Here is a 24,285-nt window from a genome sequence, read left to right as displayed (position 1 = left end):
GTACATACATAAAACAGGGACATACAAGGTAGACAAAAGAGAAATAAAAAAATGCAGACATGAAAACAAAGGGTATGAAGGACCCTGCTCACTAGAGAGTTTACATTCTAAGTGGAAGAGGGCACAAGTGAAACAAGAGGAGTAAATGTGTCTCAGAGTGAAGACTGGGATAGTTGTGAGGTAGCATTAGTGTAAATAGTGTTATCGAGGATAAGTTCACCTCTAAAAAAGACATGGGTTTTCAAAGAGCATCTAACGATTTGAAGGCTGTGGTAAAGTCTGATTGAGTGTGATAGGGAATTCCATAAGTGGGGAGCAGCACGGGAAAAGTCTTGTAGGCGGGAGTGAGAGGTGGTTACCAGAGATGAGACAAGGCACAGGTCAGAAGTAACTCTAAGAGGGCGGGAGGGAGATTATTTTGAAATGAGATTTGAAATGTATGCAGGGGTAGTGTTGTAGAGGGCTCTGTAGGTAAGGGTGAGTAATTTAAATTTTATTATGGAGGACACAGGGAGCCAGTGTAGGGATTTGGAAAGTGGTGCAGCAGATGTGGAGCGGTGGAAGAGGAAGATCGGTCTTGCAGAAGGATTTAGGATGGATTACAGTGCGGATATATGGGTATCAGGAAGGTTGCAATAGTCAAGACGGGAGATGATGAAAGAATGGATAAGTGTTTTGGTAGCATGTTGAGTAAGAAAATGGGGTATTCTGGCAATGTTTTTAAGGTGGAGTCAACAAGACTAGCAGAGAGTCTGGATATGAGGAATAAAGCAGAGGGTGGAGTCAAGTGTGACACCAAGACAGTGGGCTTGGGTGACTGAGGAAATTGTGCTGTTATTGATAGTGACGAAGATTTGAGGGCAGGTGGTGACTCTGGCAGGAAGGAAGATTATAAGCTCTGTTTTGGTCATGTTGAGCTTTAGGTAGCATTGGGACATCCATGTGGAGATAGCAGAAAGACAGTTGGTTAGATGAGATAGTACAGAAGGAGAGAGGTCAGGGGAAGAGATAAAGATTTGGGTGACATCAGCATAGAGGTGGTATTGGAGGCCGAATGAGCGAATTAGTGCCCCAAGAGAAGAGGTGTACAATGAAAAAAGTAAAGGGCCAAAAACAGATGCTTGTGGGACCCCAACAGATAGTGGGAGTGGAGGGGAAGATGTGCCAGAGGTAGAAACACTAAAGGTTCGATATGTAGAAAGTGAACCACGAAAGAACTGTGTCACGAAGGCCAATGGAGTGAAGGTTGTGTATTAAAAGTGGGTGGTCAACAGTATCAAAAGCAGCAGAGAGGTCCAGGAGAAGGAGTATGGAGAAACTACCCTTAGATTATTGTTCATTTTTGTGAGAGTAGTGTCAGTGAAAGCCTGATGGCAGAGAGTCAAGAATGGAATGAGAGGAGAGAAAGTGAGGTAGGCATTTGTACACTAATTGCTCAAGTAGTTTGGAAGCAATGGAAAGGTGAGAAATAGGGCGGTAGTTGGAGATAGAGGCTGGATTGAAACATGGTTTCTTTAGAATAGGTGAGATAAGCGCATGTCTAAAGGAAGATGGAAATGTGCCAATGGAGAGAGACAGGTTGTAGAGGTGAGTTAGAGGTGGGCATTCAGTGGAGGAGAGGGAGCAGACATGTTGGGAGGGAATAGGGTCAAGTGGACAGGTTGTAGGGTGAGATGATAAGATGAGTGCAGAGACTTCGTCTTCAGTTACTGGAGAGAATGAATTAAGGGTGGATTAGGGAGTGCAGGTAAAGGTGGGTAGAGTGAGTTGAATGAGTGGAATTTGGCATGAGGACAGGAGAAAAGCAATAACACACTTTTGATTTAACTTAGCTTGTTGGGAAAGATAAGTTGTGAACAAACTTGATTTTTTGGTGGACTATTCAATGGATGTTGGTGTAATACCCTGCAAATCACAGCTATATTACTGTATGCACTCATTCAGACAACTACAGTTCCCCAGAGTGAATCTGGGAAGTTAAATGCAAATTGCGTCTGCCATTTTGGGATGGGCAAACTACAATGAATGAACTAGAAAGTTCCAGGAGGTTCTTGGGTTAAAAGGGAGGGGCTAGTGTGAGAAGTGATGTGTGTGAATGCTGGCTAAGCTAATGTAAGATAGTCCCACAAAGAGCCACTGAATGCTATGGCTAAATTGTTGTTCTGCAGCCAGCCCAAAAAGAAGCACATTTGCAGTATAGGAGAAGACCTAACCTGCCACTGCCCATGAGATGTCAGCAGGTCTCATATGTTGACAGATAAGTTTCTTTTGCTTTGCTATGTTCAAGTTATTTATGTCAGACTTCAAACAGAGTTATTAAAACTTATGATCATTGGAAATCATTGTGAAAAATTGCTGTTGTTTATGGAGCTCAGGAGTCACACATGCATCAAGTTGATTACTGATTTAACCTTGTACAAGTAAATAAGCTTCATTTGTCAGCTGAACTTTGCTTAAACCTGTGGCTTATAATTTACCCCCTTGGGTTTTGTATATCATATAGTGACCCTAGTCTACAGTAATTTCTTCTAAAGCATCTAACCTGAACCAGCTGGATTACTCCTTGTTGTATCTCTACTGATTTCTGTGTGATAAGTATGGTCTGTATAATTGCACTAAAAGTATTGCGATTGATTGGTCTATATTATCTGCTGCCACAGCATTTAGTGTACTGGTCTAATTAATTCATAGCAATCAGTTGTCTTCTAAAGTATCTATCCAGTGAAATCCATTTAATTGAAGCAAAGTGCCTAAATTTAAAGTAGGATATATTTATTTTATGACCTGTGTGTTGTGTTGATTTATGTTTGTATATTGTTAAACTAAAATATTATTTATTTTGTAATGTTGAATAACATTGCATATTGATGGTATTCTGGTATTACTTCACGACCGCTACTTATCTGCTGCTGTGGTAAAGCCTTAAGCCACAAGCAAAAAGAATAAACCCACAAGTTTATGCAGTTTTGGCCCTGTGTTTCTTGTTTAATTCCAATACTACTGGTGAGACTTTCACCTCTCTACCATGCCACCGGGCCTGTAGAATCCTTCCTAACACTACTTTAGGGGTGCCACCCATCCGCCCCGTTACATTGGCATAAGCTGTAATAACAAGAATGGCTACAGGAGATACTACTGTTACGTTGGTATGGGTAATGACCAGTGAAGAAGCAAAGACCCGTAGATCCATATTTTGGGGACATAAACTAGGGATGTCCACTGACCCCCGTGTTTCGGTTTTGGTTTTGGATCTGTATTAACTTCGTGTTCCGGTTTTGATTTGGTTTTGTCAAAACCCCCCTCACGTATTTTGATTTTGGTTTTAGACCTGTTTTTAATTGCTAAAAATGCTAAAATCACATAATTTGGCTCTTTTTTTGTTCCTACGTTATTATTAACCCCAATAACATTAATTTCCAGCCAATTTTTGTCAAGTGACAAGAACACTGCTACCCCTCCTGTTTCTGTGTGAGCAATGGCACTGGAAACTGGAGAGGGATATGAACACTGCTACCCCTGTTTCTGTGTGAACAATGGCACTGAGCAAGTTCACTGGAGAATGGAGAGTGACAAGAACACTGCTACCCATTTCTGTGTGAGCAGTGGCTCTGGATCTCCTGAAGTGGGAGGTACTTATGGAATCCAAAACCCGGGATATCCAATGATGCAACAATGACATTTTGCCTCGTTTCAGATCCGAGGAAGCAGGAAAGTACTGAGCCGGCTCGGATTGGCGATGTTTGGGGGAGTTCGGTTTTCGGAAAATCGAGCCTGAGCATCTCTATCATAAATGACTAAGAAATTGTGTAGTTTTGGAAGTTTTTAAAGTTCAACGCTTATAGCTTTATCTGTGTAAACAGTTCCTCATTTCTTGCTAAGAATTTGTAACTGGAAAAGTGATAATCATTCTGGGAAAATGTGTAACCACAATGACATTTTGTTGTTTGCCCAAGAATTATTTTGTTACTATAATATAGTTTTGTTACTGTATCCCTATATAAACTACATATCTGATATGTGATAAGAGGATGGGACCGGTTCAATTGCCCAATGAATTCTCTGCCAGTTATAAAATATCTCTATTAAACCCCTTTAATTTCTCTGTTCCTTGGCCTGGTGTTTCAGGAAAGAAATAGCAGCTGAGGATGCTAACTCATCATTCCCAACACACACTCCACTTTAGCCTTCTCAGCAAAGGTCGATGTTATGCACCAACAATGCTGATGCGTAAACATTAGTTTTTCGCTATTGTCAACATTTCAGCACTCCTGATATCTAGCTAAGAAGTGGTTTTGCAAAACCAGACAAAACGTCCACACATGTAAGGTTCTTGTGAGGCTGGAAATCCTATGTAGACGATTACTGTTGTGAATCTGATAGGTTCTTACAATAATAGAAGATAAGTGAAGAAATGCAGGCTTTTGTCTTGTCTCCACCGTGCCTGAGCAAGCTTATATTATATTATGCACAAAATCGACTAGGTAGCAGATATTACATTTTGCCTAGGAGTGCAAGGGGTACCAGTGCCATAAATTTACTGACAAAAGCAACATGGTCTGGAATAACCTATTATCCAACATCCTTATTTTTATTATTTTCAAGAATGTTACCCAGTTCTTTGGAGACTACTTTTACCTATTATCTTGGTGCCCTTATTGCCTGGTACAAAGGAGGTGTAGGCTGCACAGACAACAAGGGTGACAGACATGTAAACTTTGTTTAATTCAATTGTAATTTTAAGAAGTGTAAAAAGGTGTAGCAGGGTTGTTGCTTCTGGCATCATTTACAAAAGATCTAAAGTAACATTGCTCATAGATTTCTGTATGTCATTGAAGTCATTTAGAAACTTTTATCTTGTTTAATATTTTTTTTTAAATGTGCTATAGAGATTGAAAATATATTTCTATATAATAAAAAAACAATAATATAAGTACCGGCACACTTCCCTGAATTGCACTGTTTTATACAATGTTACCCTTTTGTGTTGCTGCAGAGTGATGAGTATGCTAGTATGCAGAGTGTATCTTGCATGAAATCGCTCTACACATTCCCAGAATATGGGCGCAGACAAACGTGCCTCTGCAGACTTGCAAGATTCAGATACTTATTCCAGTCTGCACCAGGAGAGGCGGGACAGGGGAGGAAAGGTGCATTCTGACATAGGCTGAGTACAGTAAAGGCATTTATGCAAAAGCAGCTCAAGCAGATTACAGAAATACACATATATGCCTGCTAGGCAGTGGAGGGCAGGTGCAAACAGATGATGATATGTCGTAATCCTCTGCAAATGGGTGGAAATATGCTATTTTTCTGTGCATTTATTTTAGTAATTTACGACCAAAAACTCTGTATAAGCCCCATTATTGTAACCCAGACAGTAAGTCAGTGATGGGCAATAGACGGCCCTCCAAGCCTTTACCTGCGACACCCAGCTCCTTCCTGTTTTATTGTCAGCTTTGTTATAGTGTGTAACACTTCTTTAAAATGCCTGCTGGTATATTATTACAGATTTGTGTATCTTTCTTTAATTAAATGTATTGTTTTAACTTATTACTGAAATTAAGGGTAATGTGAGGTCCTTTTGAAGGTTATAGGGCCGCACCATGTGGCCCCCAAAGTGTATCAGGTTGCCCATCACTGGTCAATGCTAGTAGTACAATGCTTCTCTTTCACCCATGTACTGTACACTGAAATAGTAAACAAAGAAGGAATGAATGAAGGGGAAGATATTAAAATATAAATTCTTGAGATTAATCCCTGCATCCTTGTTGGTTCTTTTTGCTGGGACTACTTTCATCGTGAATATTGCAAATTAGTTTGGAGGCTGCAAATCACTAAACTCTAGATATACTTACATTTTTCCAAATCAATTTGTGCATCTCTAATTGTTTTAATTTTTACATAATAAATTGCATGCAGATGTTTTCTGAGTAAGGACATTTAAGCTATTTTTAGAAGAAGCTCCACATTATTTTTAGTCTTATTTTTTTGTAGTGACAAGATCTCAGCTAACCATGATTGGAAATGTTGAGCGTTTCCTCCCAAGTCAGGCCCAGCAAGATCATCTTTAGTAAGATGACACCAAGGGGTGTTTTAGCATAAATTATACAGTACAAGTAAGCAGAGATTGTTGAAAGGCCAAATTCAAAAATAGTAAATGAAGAAATGTAAATTGTTGTGATGAGTACGATTGTTCTGCAGTATATTTGTAATATTTTCTTTTATTTTTGTTTATTAAGTTGAATATTTCTACTCTTTCTTAGTGGCACAAAGGTAACTCCCTTTATAATAAGATCAGTGGTCAAAGTGGACTGATACACGGGTTAGATTCCCCTTACATTTTCCATACCACCACTCCTAAACTCCACTTCGACCACTGAATATGAGTAAGTGTACTTTGTGAGTTTTTACATAAGGTAAATGTATAATCTGTTAAAGAAAAAATACCTGGGCAATGTTTATTCTGACACATTCTGGTTTCTGACTCTTCTCCTTGGCAATACAGACCACCATTTGCTGGGGCAGGGTTGTCACATAGTCGCATGCGTTTCTGAACTCCTTGGCCACAAGTCACACTACAGGATTGCCATGGCAGCCACTCAGAAAAGCCACCGTGTACTGGAACACAGTTAATTGCATGAAATATTCATTGCAGATTTTTTTATTCATCTTTCTTATTTGTACTTAGGTGGGGAATTATTGGCAGAAAAATGTATACATCTTTTATACATATATAAAGCAATTTAGTGATACAATTCTTGTGCATTACTTGTAGGAATTAGTAATAAAAGTTTCTAAAAAAGGGGAAATATTTGGTTTAGAGAGATGCAGAACAGCATACACTACAAAACATGGGTATTGTTAAATTGTTAACAAAAAAATACAATGTATTACATACATGAAGCGCTTCCTTGTTTGGCACTTGATATTATTCCGCACAACATGAATAGCATTCAGTTGTAGAAATCTCTATATGGAAAAATACAACCTCACATAGTGTATTACAGTATAAAACATATGGGAATTGGTATGGGATAGTTGTGCAATCATATAAGGATCCACCATCCAGACACCGTGTTGACCCCGTAGTATCGCCCCCCAAGGGTTTGAACTTACAAGATGTAGCTCCAATATGCGCAAAACAATGTAATCAAAGGATGGCTTCCTTATCCCACCAGACTCGATATCTATTCATCAATATCACTTCCGCTTCTCTCCTCACCAAGCATGGAGATATATATAAAAGAAAAGAACAATCTAGTGTTTTACCCTTTATTAAAAACAATTCCAGCAATAAAATAGAGGAACTATACCGGAAGACGGATGTCAAACAGCGTGTCAAACAGCATGTAATCACAAACGGAAGTCCCTCTCACGAGCTTAGCAAATCACGCTGCTGTCAATCTCCCCGACAAGTCCTCTGCATAAAACCAACGCGTTTCAACTTCACACTGAAGTCTTTATCAAGGTATAGTATCCAGTTCCATTAGGTTCCTTTTATATTCCTCCGTCTGATGTATAGTCTCCGCCCTCTTTCTCCAAACGAGGCTTGGTAAAAGACTTCATACGGAAGTCCTCAATCCATATCGAGGTTGAGGCAATTTAAAAGGACACTGACATATATAAGTACTTTCTAATACAATTGTATACTGTCTAAGCAAAAGGCATTAGCGTCTAAACTTAGTTAAACATGAATGTCTCTTCTTATAAAAAATACGGTATAGTGATACATCTTATATATATATATATATTAAAGCATGTAATACAAAGCGCTGAATGTAAGCGCAAAAATATATACAAACATGATCACATCATCTCCATATTGTATCATAGTTTAGTACAATCATAATAAAAACATATAACGGAGCTAACTAAATAGTAGAAATATACAACTATGTGAGAGACTTCGGGACCCAAATTGTCCATTGTTAACGGTGCTGTTTTTTCTTTCCACATATATGGAGCTATTCCCATCCATCGTGGGATCAACTGTAAAAGAATATTATGATCCGCGTCTCTCACGGTATCACTATACTGGAACTGGAACTGGATACTATACCTTGATAAAGACTTCAGTGTGAAGTTGAAACGCGTTGGTTTTATGCAGAGGACTTGTCGGGGAAATTGACAGCAGCGTGATTTGCTAAGCTCGTGAGAGGGGCTTCAGTTTTTGATTACATGCTGTTTGACACGCATTTTGACATCCGTCTTCCGGTATAGTTACTCTATTTTATTGCTGGAATTGTTTTTAATAAAGGGTAAAACACTAGATTGTTCTTTTCTTTTATATATATCTCCATGCTTGGTGAGGAGAGAAGCGGAAGTGATATTGATGAATAGATATCGAGTCTGGTGGGATAAGGAAGCCATCCTATCATTACATTGTTTTGCGCATATTGGAGCTACATCTTGCAAGTTCCAACCATTGGGGGGCGATACTACGGGGTCAACACGGTGTCTGGATGGTGGATCCTTATATGATTGCACAACTATCCCATACCAATTCCCATATGTTTTATACTGTAATACACTATGTGAGGTTGTATTTTTCCATATAGAGATTTCTACAACTGAATGCTATTCATGTTGTGCGGAATAATATCAAGTGCCAAACAAGGAAGCGCTTCATGTATGTAATACATTGTATTTTTTTGTTATATATATGTGGAATTTTTTGGTAGTATTCCATTTACATATGAGAGGCTGCAAGCCAGAGTGAAGCGCTAGACGTTTAGAATCTTTTGTACTTGAATTGTTAAATTGTTGTTAATCAATTAAATCCAAACTTAAATTTAACAGCTCGTATTGTTCCAGTATATTAATTTATTAAAGTACTATATTTGATAACATTGTCCAAAATACTTTATTGCACTAATTGGGCCTGAGTCATTAAGGTAAGTAAAGCAAAAAAAAAGGAGTAACTTTGCACCTTGGCAAAACCATGTTGCATTGGAGGGGGAGGTACATTTAAAATGTGGTGGACACATTTATGGTTAGGGTAGGGCATGTCCTAGATCAACTTTATATTTCAGTGTAAAAATAAAGCTATCAAGTATTTGTGTGTTACATGAAAAAACAGCCAGTATTTTCTTTATGTGCAAAATAATAAACACATTTGCACCCCTTGCATTGCAACATGGTTTGTCTGGGAGCAAAGTTACTAGTTTTTTGCTTTGATCTCCTTAATGACTCAGGCCCATTGAGTGGTTTATTTTAACACACCCAGTTATTAGCAATAAAATGACAACTTATGCTGTCTGTTCTTGCTGAATGTTATCTCGCTTGTATATTATTTATTTGGCTTGCCATTTTATTCTTTAAGACAATACTACAAAATACCTTGCACAGTGAAAGAAGCTTTGACAGCAGCTGACCCCATGATATTTGTAGCTCTGCATTCATACACTGAAGTGTCTTCTTTACTAGCTGCAACAAGTTGCAGAGAGTTGTTTGATAATATTGTGAGACGTTTTTCCCCAGTGATGGGATGACTCAGACGGGACCAAGTAATATCAGGCTTAGGTTCTCCTTCTGCCTGACAATTTAGAACCACAGTTGCGCCAGCATTCACTGTAGTGTCAATTGGATGAACTGTTATAATAGGTGGTTCTGTGGATAAAATGAAGGCACAATAAGTAATATTGGATTATTATGATAAAGTCAACTTAACCTATTCTGTTCCCTTTTTTATTACCTTTGTTGTGCAGCCACCACCTGGTCTTCAATACCTTCATAAGTTCTACAGATTCAATAATTTTCCATCCAAAGATGCCTGTATTGGAACTATGGAGCTGCGCACTGCAACTTCTGAGTGTACCCTCACTTAGGGACAGTTTTGGGATGTACTTAGTGTTCTGGTCACCCCCATTAGGATAAATGAGAAAATGGGATTTTTGTACTAAGTTAAATCCTTTTATCTGAATCCAATCAGTGACACTGGACACCATCCCTCTATCCTCTTTGTTCTTCTTTCTGTTCTTCTTTATTATTTTTCCCTGTTATCCTTGTTAGGAGTTTTGGTCTCATTGGAGAACATTGTTTTTCTCCTCTCACCTTGCTCTATACTCTAGATTCTGTCCTTTCTGGCTTTGTTAAAAAAAACGGAGGTCCTAGACAGCCAATGGGGAATAGAGTGGTGGTGTGTTCAAGCTCCTGCCTAAGCCCTCAATGTTCCAGTGTCCCCCATTTAAAAGGGATTTAACGTAAGTACAAAAGTCCCTGTTTGCTTTCTTAAAATAATGTTGTAAGATACCAATTGTTTTTTTGTCTTGTAATAAGTGCAATGGCTAACCAGGAGGTCTGACCTTTCTACTCATGACCAAACAATGAAAATTTATAACATGGGAATTAAAACTATTAGTAAATTTGTTTTCTAACTACAACTGAACTTGATTCAAGACATGTAGCTGCTTTGTAACCAATAATATTTTCATGTTCACGTATCATGTAATAATTAAAATTAAAATACAATAAAAAGAAGGCTTACTTTGCAGAGACAATGTCACTGTATGTTCCATTACACCAGCATCATTTGTAGCAATGCATGTATAATCACCAACATCTTCATTCTGTGCAAGAAAAGAGATTATTAAAAACATAAGATAGAGGTTTAAATTTAGGAGAAGCAGTAAGAAGGGCAGACACTGATGTGAAAAGAACAATATCTGACAACAATGACAAAGCCACAAACAAGAATAGAATATAGACAGAAAGAGATTATGAAATGAAAAATGACTGTACTTAAAACACTGTGTGCTTGGAGAGTAAAGAATTAAAATATGGTTGTAGTGCTCCAATTAGGGTTCATTTCATGGGTCTGATTCATGTTCCGACATCTGTCCTTTTGTGTAGGGTATCATGCATGAAATAGCTCTGCACATGCCCAGAGATGAACACTATGCCAAAGAACACAATTGCATGCAATCATGTCTCATCGCAAATAACACAACTCCCTACAACTTGAGGGTGGACTAACGTAGGCCATGTACAGTAAAGGCATTCTGATGCAGATGCGGCCAATTCAAGTCCTCTGCTTGTCACAAGTATGCTTGTTTTCACCCATAATTTTTGCTCCCATTACAGGGCAGGTATAAATAAAGACTGATAGTGATCACTGACATGGCATAGTCTTTGATTTAAAAAATTCATGTATGTGTCACAAACACATTCTCAGCTTCCGTGACTTTGGGTGTTTACTGTATGGGGTTACACACAATTCAAGTGCTCAATCTTTCTCTTACCTATCACACAGGTTATAGATTTGCTGAATCACCCCCAAAACAGTGCTCGCACACTGCCACCACTTACTAAATAAGAGCAATAGGACCCGAATATCCTGTCCCACACTGACACACAATGCTTCTGGTTACACACAGATAGCAATGCCCACACCAGCAACCAAAGGGTTAACACTTAACACCTCAAGATACTGTTACACAAATGTACATACAAGCACACCCTAGGCTTGTTTTTCAAATGTATTAACAATTCACACACCAGCATTCAAATGGCTAACATGGTCAAGCTATATTCTTCCTAACAGGCTAATGGATTTGTTAGAGTATCGAGGACAAGACTTATTACATTTTTAGATGTAATATACAAAGGTACAGGGCACTTGGATATAAAAACAAGCATAACAATTGACATACAAATAATAAATGCATAACAGTTATAAATGCAAATGTACAGAGCATACATTTATGTATAATAGTCTGTATGCCTGGGGCAGGCAGAAGAGAATGAAAGTCCTTTAATTAGATTGAACCCCAAGAGCTGGCCCCTTGCCCCTTCACACACAGGCTTTTTAAGCCAACTCAAATGAGATGGCATTCAGAGGGGCAGTGTAGATGCTATTGTAGGGGGAAATGTCCCCTGGGTATCAACTATGGTTTGCTCAAAAATATTCCAAAAGTTTTCACCTTTCTTAACTTTCCTCAGATATATCCCAGAGACACAAATCCCCCTTCAATAAACCAGTCATAACCTCCTGCACATTGAAATACCCAATATGATGGAATTACAACAATATCAGATCCCATTCTTAAAGACATGTGGCTACAGTTGTTTCCCTGTATAGTTGGCATCTATGCTTCACAACCCTTGTGTGGTTCTTGCCCCTGAGTACGGAGTGGCACACTGATTTCCCAAAATATGAAATATGAAGGCGTTTTCTTTGAAGTTAATGTTTGTATATTTTGTATTGGACTAAACAGTTGTCTTAGTACATAGCTATCCCTAAGTTACACCTTTGTTTTTACCATGCCTAATTATAGACAGTCTCCTCTAAATAGGAATATATTGCAGTTGCGTGCAAGTTGCATTTGGCCCTATATGTTTACATAGCACTTTGAGAATGTTTAACAATAAAAATTGCATAATGACCTATTATTGGTACTATTCTTTATCAAATTTCATGCATTTACAGTGCCAAAAATGCATGTGAAAAGTATACAGGATAACCATCTCTTTGCATACAGTCATGGCCAAAAGTTTAGAGAAGGACACAAATATTATTTTTCACAAAGTCTGCTGCCTCAGTTTTTATAATGCCAATTTGCATATACTCCAGAATGTCATGAAGAGTGATCGGATGAATTGCAATTAATTTCAAAGTCCCTCTTTGCCATGACAATGAACTTTATCCCATAAATAACATTTCCACTGCATTTCAGCAAGGCCATAAAATGACCAGCTGACATCAGGTCAGTGATTCTCTCATTAACACAGGTGAGAGTGTTGACGAGGATAAGGCTGGGGAACAATCATGCTGATTGAGTTAGAATAACAGACTGGAAGCTTTAAAAGAAGGGTGGTGCTTCAAATCATTGTTAACCATGGTTACCTGCAAGGAAACACACACAGTTATCATTGCTTTGCACAAAAAGGGCTCACAGGCAAGGATAATGCTGCTAGTAAGATTGCACCAAAATCAACCATTTATCGGATCATTATGAACTTCAAGGAGCGAGGTTCAGTAGTTGTGAGGAAGGCTTCACGGCACCTAAGAACGTCCAGCAAGCGCCAGGACCGTCTTCTAAAGTTGATTAAGCTGTGGGATTGGGCTCCACCAGTGCACAGATTGCTCAGGAATGGCAGCGGGCAGGTGTGAGGGCATCTGCACGCACAGTGAGGCAAAGAATTTTGTAGGATGGCCTGGTGTCAAGAAGGCTAGCAAAGAAGCCACCTCACTCCAGGAAAAACATCAGGGACAGACTGATATTCTGCAAAAGGTACAGAGATTGGACTGCTGAGGACTGGGGTAAAGTCATTTTCTCTTATGAATTCCCTTTCAGATTGTTTGGGAAAATGCTTGTCCGGAAAAGAAAAGGTGAGTCCTGTGTCATGCCAACAGTAAAGCATCCTGAGACCATTCATGTGTGGGGTTGCTTTTCAGCCAATGGAGCGGGCTCACTCACAATTTTGCTTAAGAACACAGCAATGAATAAAGAATGGTATCAAAACATCCTCCAAGAGCAACTTCACCCAACCATCTAAGAACAGTTTGATGATGAACAATGCTTTTTCCAGCATGATGGAGCACCTTGCCATAAGGCAAAGTAAAAACTAAGGCTCGGGGATTAAAACATCAAATTTTTGGGTCCATGGCCAGGAAACTCCCCAGACCTTAATCCCATTGAGAATTTGTGGTTAATCCTCAAGAGGCGGGTAGGCAAACAAAAACCCACAAATTTTGACAAACTCCAAGCATTGATTAGGCAAGAATGGGCAGGCCTTCAGTCAGTATGTGGCCCAGAAGTTGACTGACAGCATGCCAGGGCGAATTGCAGAGGTCTTCAAAAAGAAGGGTCAACACTGCAAATATTGACTCTGCATAAGGTTAATGTAATTGTCAATAAAAGCCTTAGGGCTAGATTTACTATCAGGCGTGATGCATGGCGGCTTCAAACCGCCATGCATCGCGGCGGTTTTCCGGCGTGTTTGCATTGCAAACAGCCGGATTTACTAATGGGCGCATTTCAGCTTCAATTTGAAGCCGCCGGCGATGTAACGGCGGGATGTAATGCTCAAAGCCGCCGGCGGCTTTGAATAGAACATGGCGCTTTTGCTTTAAATGACGGCGCTTTTGTGTAAAGGCGGTTTTTTTGAAAATTACACCTGTCTCCTGGCCTGTTACTATTGGCTATTTTCAAACTCAGGAGATTTGACATCACAAGCCCTATATAAACCACTGGCCTGACACTTTTTTCTCTGATAGGGTTTAGAGGAGTTTTGTGAGAGGAGTTTGGAGGATAGTGGTTTGCTGAGAGTTGGTGTTTGGTGGATTGGTGGAGCGATATCTGATTGAAGTGTGAGTAGTCCTGTGGTTTTTTCCTGTTTTGTACATTTATTTTCTCATTTATTTTCTGTCTTGTATTTTTTGTATTTGACTTGTCCTCTGTCTGTGTTACTTGTGTGTGACTGTGTGGAGAGTGTGTCTGTAGGTAGTGTAGTTTGTTCTTTGTGTTTGTAAGTCCTTCAGTGTTTTGTGTTTTTCTGTGTTCTGGGTAAAAATGTCCAGAGATAGGAGGGGAGCAGAGGCTGAGGAGAGGGAGATGGAGGTTGAGGGGTCAGAGGAGGGAGAGGGAGAGGTTGAGGAGACAGGACAGAGCAGGAAGACCAAGACAGGGAGGAATGTGCGCTTCTCACATGAAGAGAATTGTGTGTTGGTGCACAATATCATTCCCTGCTACGAGGTGATCTTGGGGAACCTGGCAGCCCGGACTCCGCTAAGGCGGCGCCACCAATTGTGGGGGAGAGTGTGCGACGCTGTTAACGCGGTGGGCCCACTAAAGAGGACAGTGGCGCACTGCCGCAAGAGATTTTCGGACATTAAGAGGAGGTTGAAGGAAAAAATGGCCCAGGAAAGGAGGTCCACAAGACGCACGGGTGGTGGCCCCCCTCTTCGCGTTGAATATACCAGCTATGAGGAGGAGCTGCGGCAGATAATGCCCCGTGAAATAGTGGAGGGAATTAATGTGCAAGACACAGATTCGCCCTCGTTTGCCCAAGGAGTTGGTGAGTGATTTGTCCTTTTTAAGCTAACAATATTGAAAATGTTTTTTTATTGTAAAAGTGTCTTTTTTACTCAATCAGTATGTAAAGGGCAATAATTTTGTTTATAACTGTTTTTTAATGTGCAAACACATGTCTTCCAAAGATTTATTATTTGTAAAAGGCTTTTTGCTGCAAATACATTGTATGCTTTTTCTAATACATCCAGATTCACCTGGACCACAGTTGAGTCCCATTCCTACAGCTACACCTCCACCTTCAGTCAGAGATTCGCCCACAGAAGAGCAAGCAGGTGTGTGATTTATGTTTTTGTGCTAAATAATGGAGTTAATTGTTTTTCTGTGGAAATGTTGCTGGCAAAATTTTTTTTATTAAAATATGGTGTGCTATGCGACCTTAGGGCTACATTTACTAAACTGAGATGTTGGCTAGAGCAACCAATCTGAATATACCTTTACTTTATTTATTGCATTCTACAAAAAGAGAGCTCAAATCTGATTGGTTGCTATAGGCAACGTCTTCACTTTTTTACACACGCAGTTAAGTCAAAATACCCAGCATGTACTACACAGAGGGAGGACTGAAATAGGATTTGTGTACCCCAAGGCACGGTCTAGCCAGATATTGCGTAATAAATCACAATATTTGTAGGTTACAAATACTATGCTTTTTTAGCCCCCTCAACCATACATAGTTCATATGATACTGGGTATTAAAAGGATAATATGTGCATCCTTAAGCAGGTAGCATAGGACAATAAATCATTAATGCAAAAATTGTGAAACAATCTGTAGTTTGTAAAGATTATTCTTTCCTATCAAGTGTTCAGAATGCAATATACAAACATATTATATCCTATATACTTACCGTCATTTTCATACACAGGGCCCTCTTCATACCAGGCACCTCAGGTGGAGTCCCTCCAAATGTCCCCTGAGCCAGATGAGCAAACCATAATCACCCTGGAAACAGTGGATGCCCCTGTGTCTGGTTTCCAGGATGTTGCACCTGGCCCTGCTGAAGCCCCAGCACACCAGCAGCCGGCACCTCAGAGTATGGACCCAGCCCGTGAAATGGCGCAGTCTATTGGTGCTTTCCAGCAGCAGCAATCAGTCTTCATGGAGAGCCAAACTCACAACATTTCCCAAATTGCGGCCCAGTTGAGGCGGATACACCGCACAAATAGCCAAATTCCTGCTGCAATCAATCGTCTGGCTAATGCCTGGGAGCAATCCAATCTGCAGATGGCCCAAATGACTGGGGCTGTGGAGGCATTAAATTCCTCCGTTCGCGAGGGGAATGCGAACCTGACCCGGCTGGCAGGCCAACTGCAGCAAGAACTCATTGCCCGCTTGCCTTCACCCTTTTCCTCGGCCACCACAAGTACCGCTAGTACGCCAAGCAGATCGGCACAGAGTACTCCTCCAAGGAGAGGTGCTCGCACCAGGGGTGGGCCAGGGAGAGGACAGAGTGGGGCAAAACATAGCGATATGCAAGCAAAAAGGCGTCGCTAGCGCTAACACATGACTATTGCCTCATGCTTTTTTTACTTTGTATAAGCATTATCCTTTATTATTTATTGTGTTGTACTGCAATAAATGCAGTTAAATTTCTATGGTGTCAGTGTTTATTTTCTGCTAATTAAACAAGAGTATAGTGATGTTTTAAAAAACTAGGCACTCAAATCATTTACACATTGCCCTCTGACTGTCACAAACATTGCACTCACATCAAACACATTTTAGAGAAATAAATGTTTTTCCTATTGTGTAGTAGTTTGTAATGAGACGGACTCTAATCTGCCTTCCGCCCTCTGTGCTCTGCACATCACCAGATGTGACACAGACCCCTTCTGCTTCAGTGTGTACTGCACTAATCGGTGGGGTAAATTGATGTAATGCTAGATTATGTATAAAACAGCCAGCCAGGATAATATCAGACCCCTTTTCAGGTGCATACATAACCACCCCACCAGATTATTCTAGTAACCTGTACCTAGTTTACCAAAGTACAAATGTACGCTATAACACACCTCTACTAGTGGGTTTGTGCCTGAATTTGTGCTGTGCAGATGTGTGAGGATGCAGCAGAGGAGTCATCAGCCAGAAACCCATTCTTTATTGAGTACAGTTAAAATTGCTTTTACACTCTGTTAAGGGATTTGTTGCAATATTAAACAAATGTTGAACTTAGTAAAAAAATTGCATCGTGGGAAAACAGAAGAGAAAAAGAAACCCAAATTACACTGCCATTACAAGACACTGGCCTTTTAACATATACAATCCCAAAGGGACAAACTTTGCACATGAAATGGCCCTTTCCCTTCTGTTCAGATTGACCAAATACCTCAAACAGCACACTGTTTGAACAATCTCGCCGCTCACAAGCAGCGCTTTCATTTTGGTCTTTTGAATGGCGGTTTTCCGGCGCCTTTATAAACCCCCTAATAGTAAATCCGGCTGTTTGTATGTGGAGCATTGTTGAAACCGTCACGGCGCTTTATACAGAGGCGGGTTTGAAAACATCATTTCTGGCCGTTTGGATGGCGGGTTTAGCGTTAGTAAATCCGGCGATGGCTAAACCGCCGGCAAACCCGCCGAAAGTCGGCGGCTTTACAAACACGCCTGATAGTAAATCTAGCCCTTAGACACTTATGAAATGCTTGTAATTTTACTTCAGTATTCCATAGCAACATCTTACAAAAAGGTCTAAAAACAATGAAGCAGCAAACTTTGTGAAAACCAATACATGTGTCACTCTCACAACTTTCAGCCATGACTGTATGTATGAGATGTTCTGCAAATATATCAATGTCAAGGGGTAAGTGACTTTCAAGGCATTAGTGGAACAGGGTGATGCATTAAAAATCTCTATTCAAAATAGTAAAATCATTTTCTGCAATATACTCTGGCAAAGACTATATAAGACACAGTATATAAGCTCTGGGTGGCACATTGTTGAAAATTTAAATTTTCATTAAAAATAAATAGATAAAAAAAACTTGCAGCTTACTACAAGCTGACTTACCATAGTGTTAGAAATTGTTAGAGAGCCATTGCTGAATTGTTTAAACCGTCTGTTAAACAGAACACCATTTCCTTTCTTGTTCCATTGAATCTTAGGGGTAGGATTGCCTTTTACTATACAATGAAAGATAATGCTGCTTCCCAAGGGCACAGTCTGAATCGCATGGTGGATTCCGACAAGAACAGGAGGCTCTAAAAAAGTCAAAAAACTTGTTAATAACTTTGGTAATAAACAAATGGTGCAATTTATCTTACATGGGTCAGATTTATATAATTGATTGATTTTAATTCGGAATCCTATCTGTGTGACGTTGTATGTTCCCCCCATTTTTGCGTGTATTTCCTTCACAGTAAGTACGGAACAGTGCATCATCGGACCCCATAGCAAAACGTGAGTAGGGGCCTGGCAATGCCACTGTAGCCTCCCAAGATCCACACTCTGCTCTGAAAATTCTGAGCCACCGCTCATTCATTACTCAGAAGAGGACTCTACGCTGTTCTTTTCAGAGCAGAGAGGGTCATTGGGGAATACTGCAGGGGATTCAGAGACAAAGAGTCACTCTCACTTCTGGGCACTGTATTGCCTGCATCCCCTTCAACCCTTTACCCATGGTAGTTACGCAACTGCTCTGGACACTCTGGATTCCTCCCGTAGTCCAAAAACATACTAGTAGGTTAATTTGCTGATGACAAAACAAATAGAATCCTATAGTGTGTTTTTGTGTGGTAGAAAATTTAGACTTTAATCTACAATGGGACTGCTAATGTGAATGCTTATGTATTGTCTATACAGCGGTGCAGAATATGGTGGCGCTATAACAAACAATAATAATATAGTGCTTTTTCACTACTAAATTGAATCTCAGTTCAATTAAATTGATTATCTTACTTCTGTGAAGGAGCAGAGAAACACATCAGTGGACGCATTTGTGCTGACTGTGAACAAGTCGTTGGATATATTAAAATATGATCCGCGCATTGTTATTTGGATTTGCCTTCATATTGTCACTATTACTCTGCCAATATATAGAGTGTCTGATCTTGGATGGTACCTTTGCTTTCTGGAATTAGAGATAAGGAGAGGGCTGACTCTTACTATAGAAATAGAGATCCCCATCATATCAAAACTGTGCTGGGGGTCTGTCCCTTCATTAGTGGAGGAGATCAATTCAGCTAAGGACTGCTGTTATAATTTTATTTGATTTGGGAAACTTACATTTATGCCAATTGGATACTATCAAATTACCTCAGGCTATCAATATGTATGGACTAATTACCCTAGAACTGGGTTTGTGGACATTGGTCATTCTAGGCAGATCTTATGCAATTGTTTGATATCTATATGAATAGCCATTCATGAATTTTGGGCTTGATCATGAAAAGTCAGTTATATTGAGCGATATGGATTACTGATTTATTGTTATTGCATAACTTTTAAATAAATGTTGTGTATTATTGTTTTTATAAATTTTGCATATTATTATTATCTGGTGTTAGTGCTCTAATATATTTTTTTCTTGGTTTAGCTCAAGTAAAAACTTACATAAGTAGATTTTACACATTTTACTTTACAGATGAAATAAAATAAACTATAAGTTTGGAATATGGATTATGCAGAGAAAGAATCTCTGCTGCCCCTAGGCACTGAACTTCTGTGCTTAAAGCTAAATCAACTCTCCATTAATATACGTACTGTGCAATGCAAATAATGCAATATACTCTGAACATACCCTTCACAAATACATATACTGTGGTATTGATTGATGCAACTATGTTTTCTGCTATGCAGGTATATGTCCCAGCATCTTGTTTTGAAACCTTCTCAATCACAAGATCATTCAGAAGTTTAGACCATCCAGCTTGTGCTGCAGGAGAAAGAACATAATTTAGTATAAAATATTAAAGTGAATCTGAAATATCTATTAATAATGGTAAATGCACAAACACAGATCCATAGCGGAAACATAAAAAGTTATTTTTTTTACTGTTTATCTTCTGCTCCATACAGTTTAGCTTTTAGCAAAACTAGAACTATAAAGATTGTGGCATATATTAATATTATTATTATTTTCATAGATTTGTTTTGCACCACAGTGCTGTGCAGTATAGTAGGGAACACAGGACATACATAAAACAGGGACATACAAGGTATACAAAATAAATGCTGACATGAAAACAAAGGGTATGAAGGACCCTGCTCATTAGAGAGCTTACATTCTAAGTGGAAGAGGGCACAGCTGAAACAAGAGGAGAGAGTATGGCTCAGATGGAGATTGGGACAGTTGTGAGGGTGCATTAGTGTGAATAATGGTATCCAGGATAAGGTAAGCTCTAAAGAAAAGAGATGGGTTTTCAGGGAGTGTCTACAGATTGAAGTGCTTCTGCAGATGTGGAGCATTGAGAGAGGAAGATCAGTCTTGCAGCAGCATTTAGGATGGATTGAAGTGCGGATATATGAATGTCAGCAATGCCAGAATCGCATGGTGGATTCCGACAAGAACAGGAGGCTCTAGGAGGCTCATGTTGCAGTAGTCAAGAAGGGAGATGATGAGAGAATGGATAATAGTTTTAGTAGCAATTTGAATAAGAAAAGGGCATATTCTGACAATGTTTTTAAAGTGGAGTTGACAGGAATGAGAGAGACTTTGGATGTGAGGAATAAAGCAGAGGGCATAGTCAAGTGTAACACCATGGCAGCGGGCTTGGGAGACCGAGGAAATTGTGGTGTTATTAACAGTTAGCAAGATTTGAGGGCAGGTGGTGACTCTGGGAGGAGGGAAGATCATAGAGTCTGTTTTGGATATGTTAAGCTTTAGATAGTGTTGGGACACCCATGCGGAGATAGTTGAAAGACAGTACAGAGTGGGATATGTAGGGGAAGAGATATAGATTTGGGTGTCATCAGAGTAGAGGTGGTACTGGAGGTTTATAATTTAATTCATACCTGTTAATGCCCCTTTTAGAATATACCTGGAAGTAAGTCAGGGTAGCATCATAACGGGGTGATATAAAGCAGAAACACTATTCTCAACATGATCATTTGGATGCTGGATGTCCTATTTCATTGGACTATATTCCTGATATTTTATTTAATGTAGACTGACCAAGCAACATTACAACCCTAATTGTGTTAATAAATACAAATAAGTACTTAGATTAAGTTCTCTGCAAATTATTTTTCAGAAAATTTACAAACATAATAAATATACTACATAATAATAAACATAAAACAAAAAAAGTGTTTAGGGTGTATTTTTCCTGTAAGTCTATACCATTAGTAATTCGGCAGAGTAGCCAAGCACATAATAATTACCTATATATACAGCATTTATAAAATACCTGGTCAGGCTGTGTTGTAAAATGAAGTTTACCTGTTTTTCATTTAGGATCTCATCTATCTTTCATTACACTAACTTGTTAGTTGCTTTAAAATGTCAGTAATAGTGAAAGAACTTGTAATAATACATGTATATTTATGTGTATATTTATATAATCATACTGATGATGGTGGCTTTCTGAAAGTAAATTAAAATCCTTTAACACCACTTACTCCTTTACTCTGAGGATTTATCATATGTGTGCAAAAACTATATACCACTGTATTTCATTAATAAATAAAAAACACAGTTTGAAAAAAAAATGCCTTTGTAACAAGTCCCTATTACACTGTTGGAACTTAAGTAAAGTGCATCTTGTACAGTATATTTCGCAAAATCATTGAGATCGCTAACTTCATTTTGGCCTGCACACATATATATTTATAAATACAGAATATCAGACTTACTCCAATATTCTACCCAAAAAATTCAATGTCAAGTATCACATATAATATTATATACACAATATAATACATATTATTTTAAGCACATAGTCTGTCAGGTTCACTTACCAGATATTATTCTATCCATATAGGCCCATGTTATCTGAGGATAAGGGTTTCCTGTTGCTTTACATGATAGCCTTAACTTTTCTCCTTCATTAAGTGACACATTTGTGGGAAGTTCCGTAAAAAGTGGACGATAGTGGATGGTGAGGCTTACTGTGTGGGAGTCTGTTCCAGCAACATTATTAGCCGTACATGTGTAATTACCCACGTCATCATGCTGCAGAAATGGTGAAAAAGTGCACAAGAAATATGTTTTTATTTTTTTAAAACTGATTACTCAAAATCAATATGTTGTAATCATTATCAATTCAGATTTAATTAGGACTCGATACAATGCTGTTACCAACAGTACATTTTATAACCTAAATAATCTGTATACCGACATATTTTATAGCACATACACATAAACAATATACAATTATAATTATGACCAACCAAGTGGTAACTCGCTTTATAATCACTTATCTCATGAATTAAAAACTAATAAACAGGTACTATGGCATATAGGTTATATACATAATTAAAATACTTAATTGAACAACCATTGCACAACCAAGCACAATACGTTAACTGTACTTTACCTTGTGAATTATGCAGACTTAGGTGTAAGCCTCTTGGAAAAACTCACTGATAGGCCAGACAATTGGTTACCCATGGTGCACATTATTCTTCTAAACAAACCACCATTGTGGGTAGTGAAACTAAACAGTCTGAGTGATACAAGGACTTACATGGATCTCTTAGGATTTATTTGTATAAAAACAACAATTAGATCCATTCACTATAGTTACTATTACTATATGAACAATGGGGATTCCTCATTCTACAACATTCTAATGTAGTCCAGTGGGTTCTATGATTGTTAGATCAAGATTTGTAATCTTAATAATTTTCTTCATAGATTTAGTGCTAGTTTACCATTTTTTCTTTATAGCTCAACATGACTGTATTGGGATATGAGTTAATCATTTGTTACATCAAGTTCTATATATGAGTTATTTATATATTGCATATTAATAGATTTTATGCATTCACATGTAATTATATCATAGGCTTAGCTATTATTTTTATTATTATTATTATTATTACTATTACATTTATTCCCTAGCACTGACCTAACTGTTTCCCTGTCTAGATGATGAAACTATTTGGCCCACTAAGAGCCGGATTTAGACCTCATGGGGCCCTAGGCAAGATACTGGTTTGGGGCCCCCTCCCTGAAAAAATCCATAGCACTATAGTTTTTTAGCATAACATATACCCCTATTCAGGGGCTGGCTGGCAGACTTTAGGGGGGGCAAGCACATAGCACTGTCCCATAAGTAGCGGCCCATTTTTAAAGGGTGGTCTTACCGCCGGCCCTGGGAGGGCCCTCTGGGGACCGCTGGGCCCTAGGCAATTGCCTAGGTTACATAGTGGTAAATCCGGCCCTGGGCCCACTGCATAATTATTGACATCCCTATACAATTTAAACTATGAAAGGTGTCTGTCATTCTCTTTCCATTTCAATGCATCAGCCCCAGGCGCTCCACTTCTGAATAGCAAGACCATGCCAGCTCGCTCATGTGCACTGGAACTAGAGATGGGCGGGTCCCACCCAAACTTTGGGTATCCGAGTACCGAGCTGAGCAGCTCGGTACTCTCCCGCCCGTTCCAAATCCAAATCGAGGCCGAACATCATCGTGACGTCGTCGGATCTCGTGGCTCGGTTCTCGCGATACTTCAACATTATAAATACACGCCTCCACAGCAATCCATCGCCATTTGACAGAGGGAGAGAGCAGGGTGTAGTCACAGGCTGATTAGAGCAGGGACAGAGAATACAATATTCTTATTCCAATTGCTGTAACAAAAATCGCTAGAGAAGAGAGGAGGATAGAGGTTTATTTTATTTTTGTAATATTTGGCACTCCCCAGTGCTTTTGGGGTGTCCCCCATAACTGTGCATAAATATTTCTGGCTGCCAAAAGTCATATCTGTCAGCAGTATCTACCAAATAATTTTTAGCACTCCTCAGTGCTTTTGGGGTGTCCCCCATAATTGTGCATAAATAATTCTGGCTGCCAAAAGTCATATCTGTCAGCAGTATCTACCAATTAATTTTTAGCACTCCCCAGTGCTTTTGGGGTGTCCTCCCTAATTGTGCATAAATATTTCTGGCTGTCAAAAGTCATATCTGTCAGCAGTATCTACCAAATAATTTTTAGCACTCCCCAGTGCTTTGCGCTCAGAATGGATTCAAAGCAGTCCACATATGATCAGAATGAGCAACCAGGTTCTGTCACCAGTCCTGATGTTAGTGTTCCCAGTACGTCATCTGGCCAAGGCGATGTCAAACAACAGAGTGTTTCCAAATTA

General features: G+C 39.2%; 1 protein-coding gene across 1 annotated transcript in view; it reads right to left on the bottom strand.

Moving 5' to 3' along the window:
• Positions 1-24,285, bottom strand: part of HMCN1 (hemicentin 1) — a 295,243-nt gene that overhangs the window by 49,401 nt on the left and 221,557 nt on the right. Inside the window, exons 83-88 of the mRNA XM_075182670.1 lie at positions 21,931-22,144; positions 19,772-19,906; positions 18,043-18,233; positions 10,487-10,568; positions 9,340-9,609; positions 6,448-6,618 (exon numbers count right to left, since the gene is read on the bottom strand). Of these exons, the coding sequence (XP_075038771.1) occupies positions 6,448-6,618; positions 9,340-9,609; positions 10,487-10,568; positions 18,043-18,233; positions 19,772-19,906; positions 21,931-22,144 (1,063 nt within the window). The remainder of the gene's footprint in view (positions 1-6,447; positions 6,619-9,339; positions 9,610-10,486; positions 10,569-18,042; positions 18,234-19,771; positions 19,907-21,930; positions 22,145-24,285) is intronic.

This window comes from Mixophyes fleayi, chromosome 8 (assembly GCF_038048845.1).
Source record: "Mixophyes fleayi isolate aMixFle1 chromosome 8, aMixFle1.hap1, whole genome shotgun sequence".
In the NCBI taxonomy this organism is placed as follows: Eukaryota; Metazoa; Chordata; class Amphibia; order Anura; family Limnodynastidae; genus Mixophyes; species Mixophyes fleayi.
The sequence above is the reverse complement of the archived record's forward strand: the minus strand, read 5'-3'. Positions and strand labels throughout refer to the sequence as shown.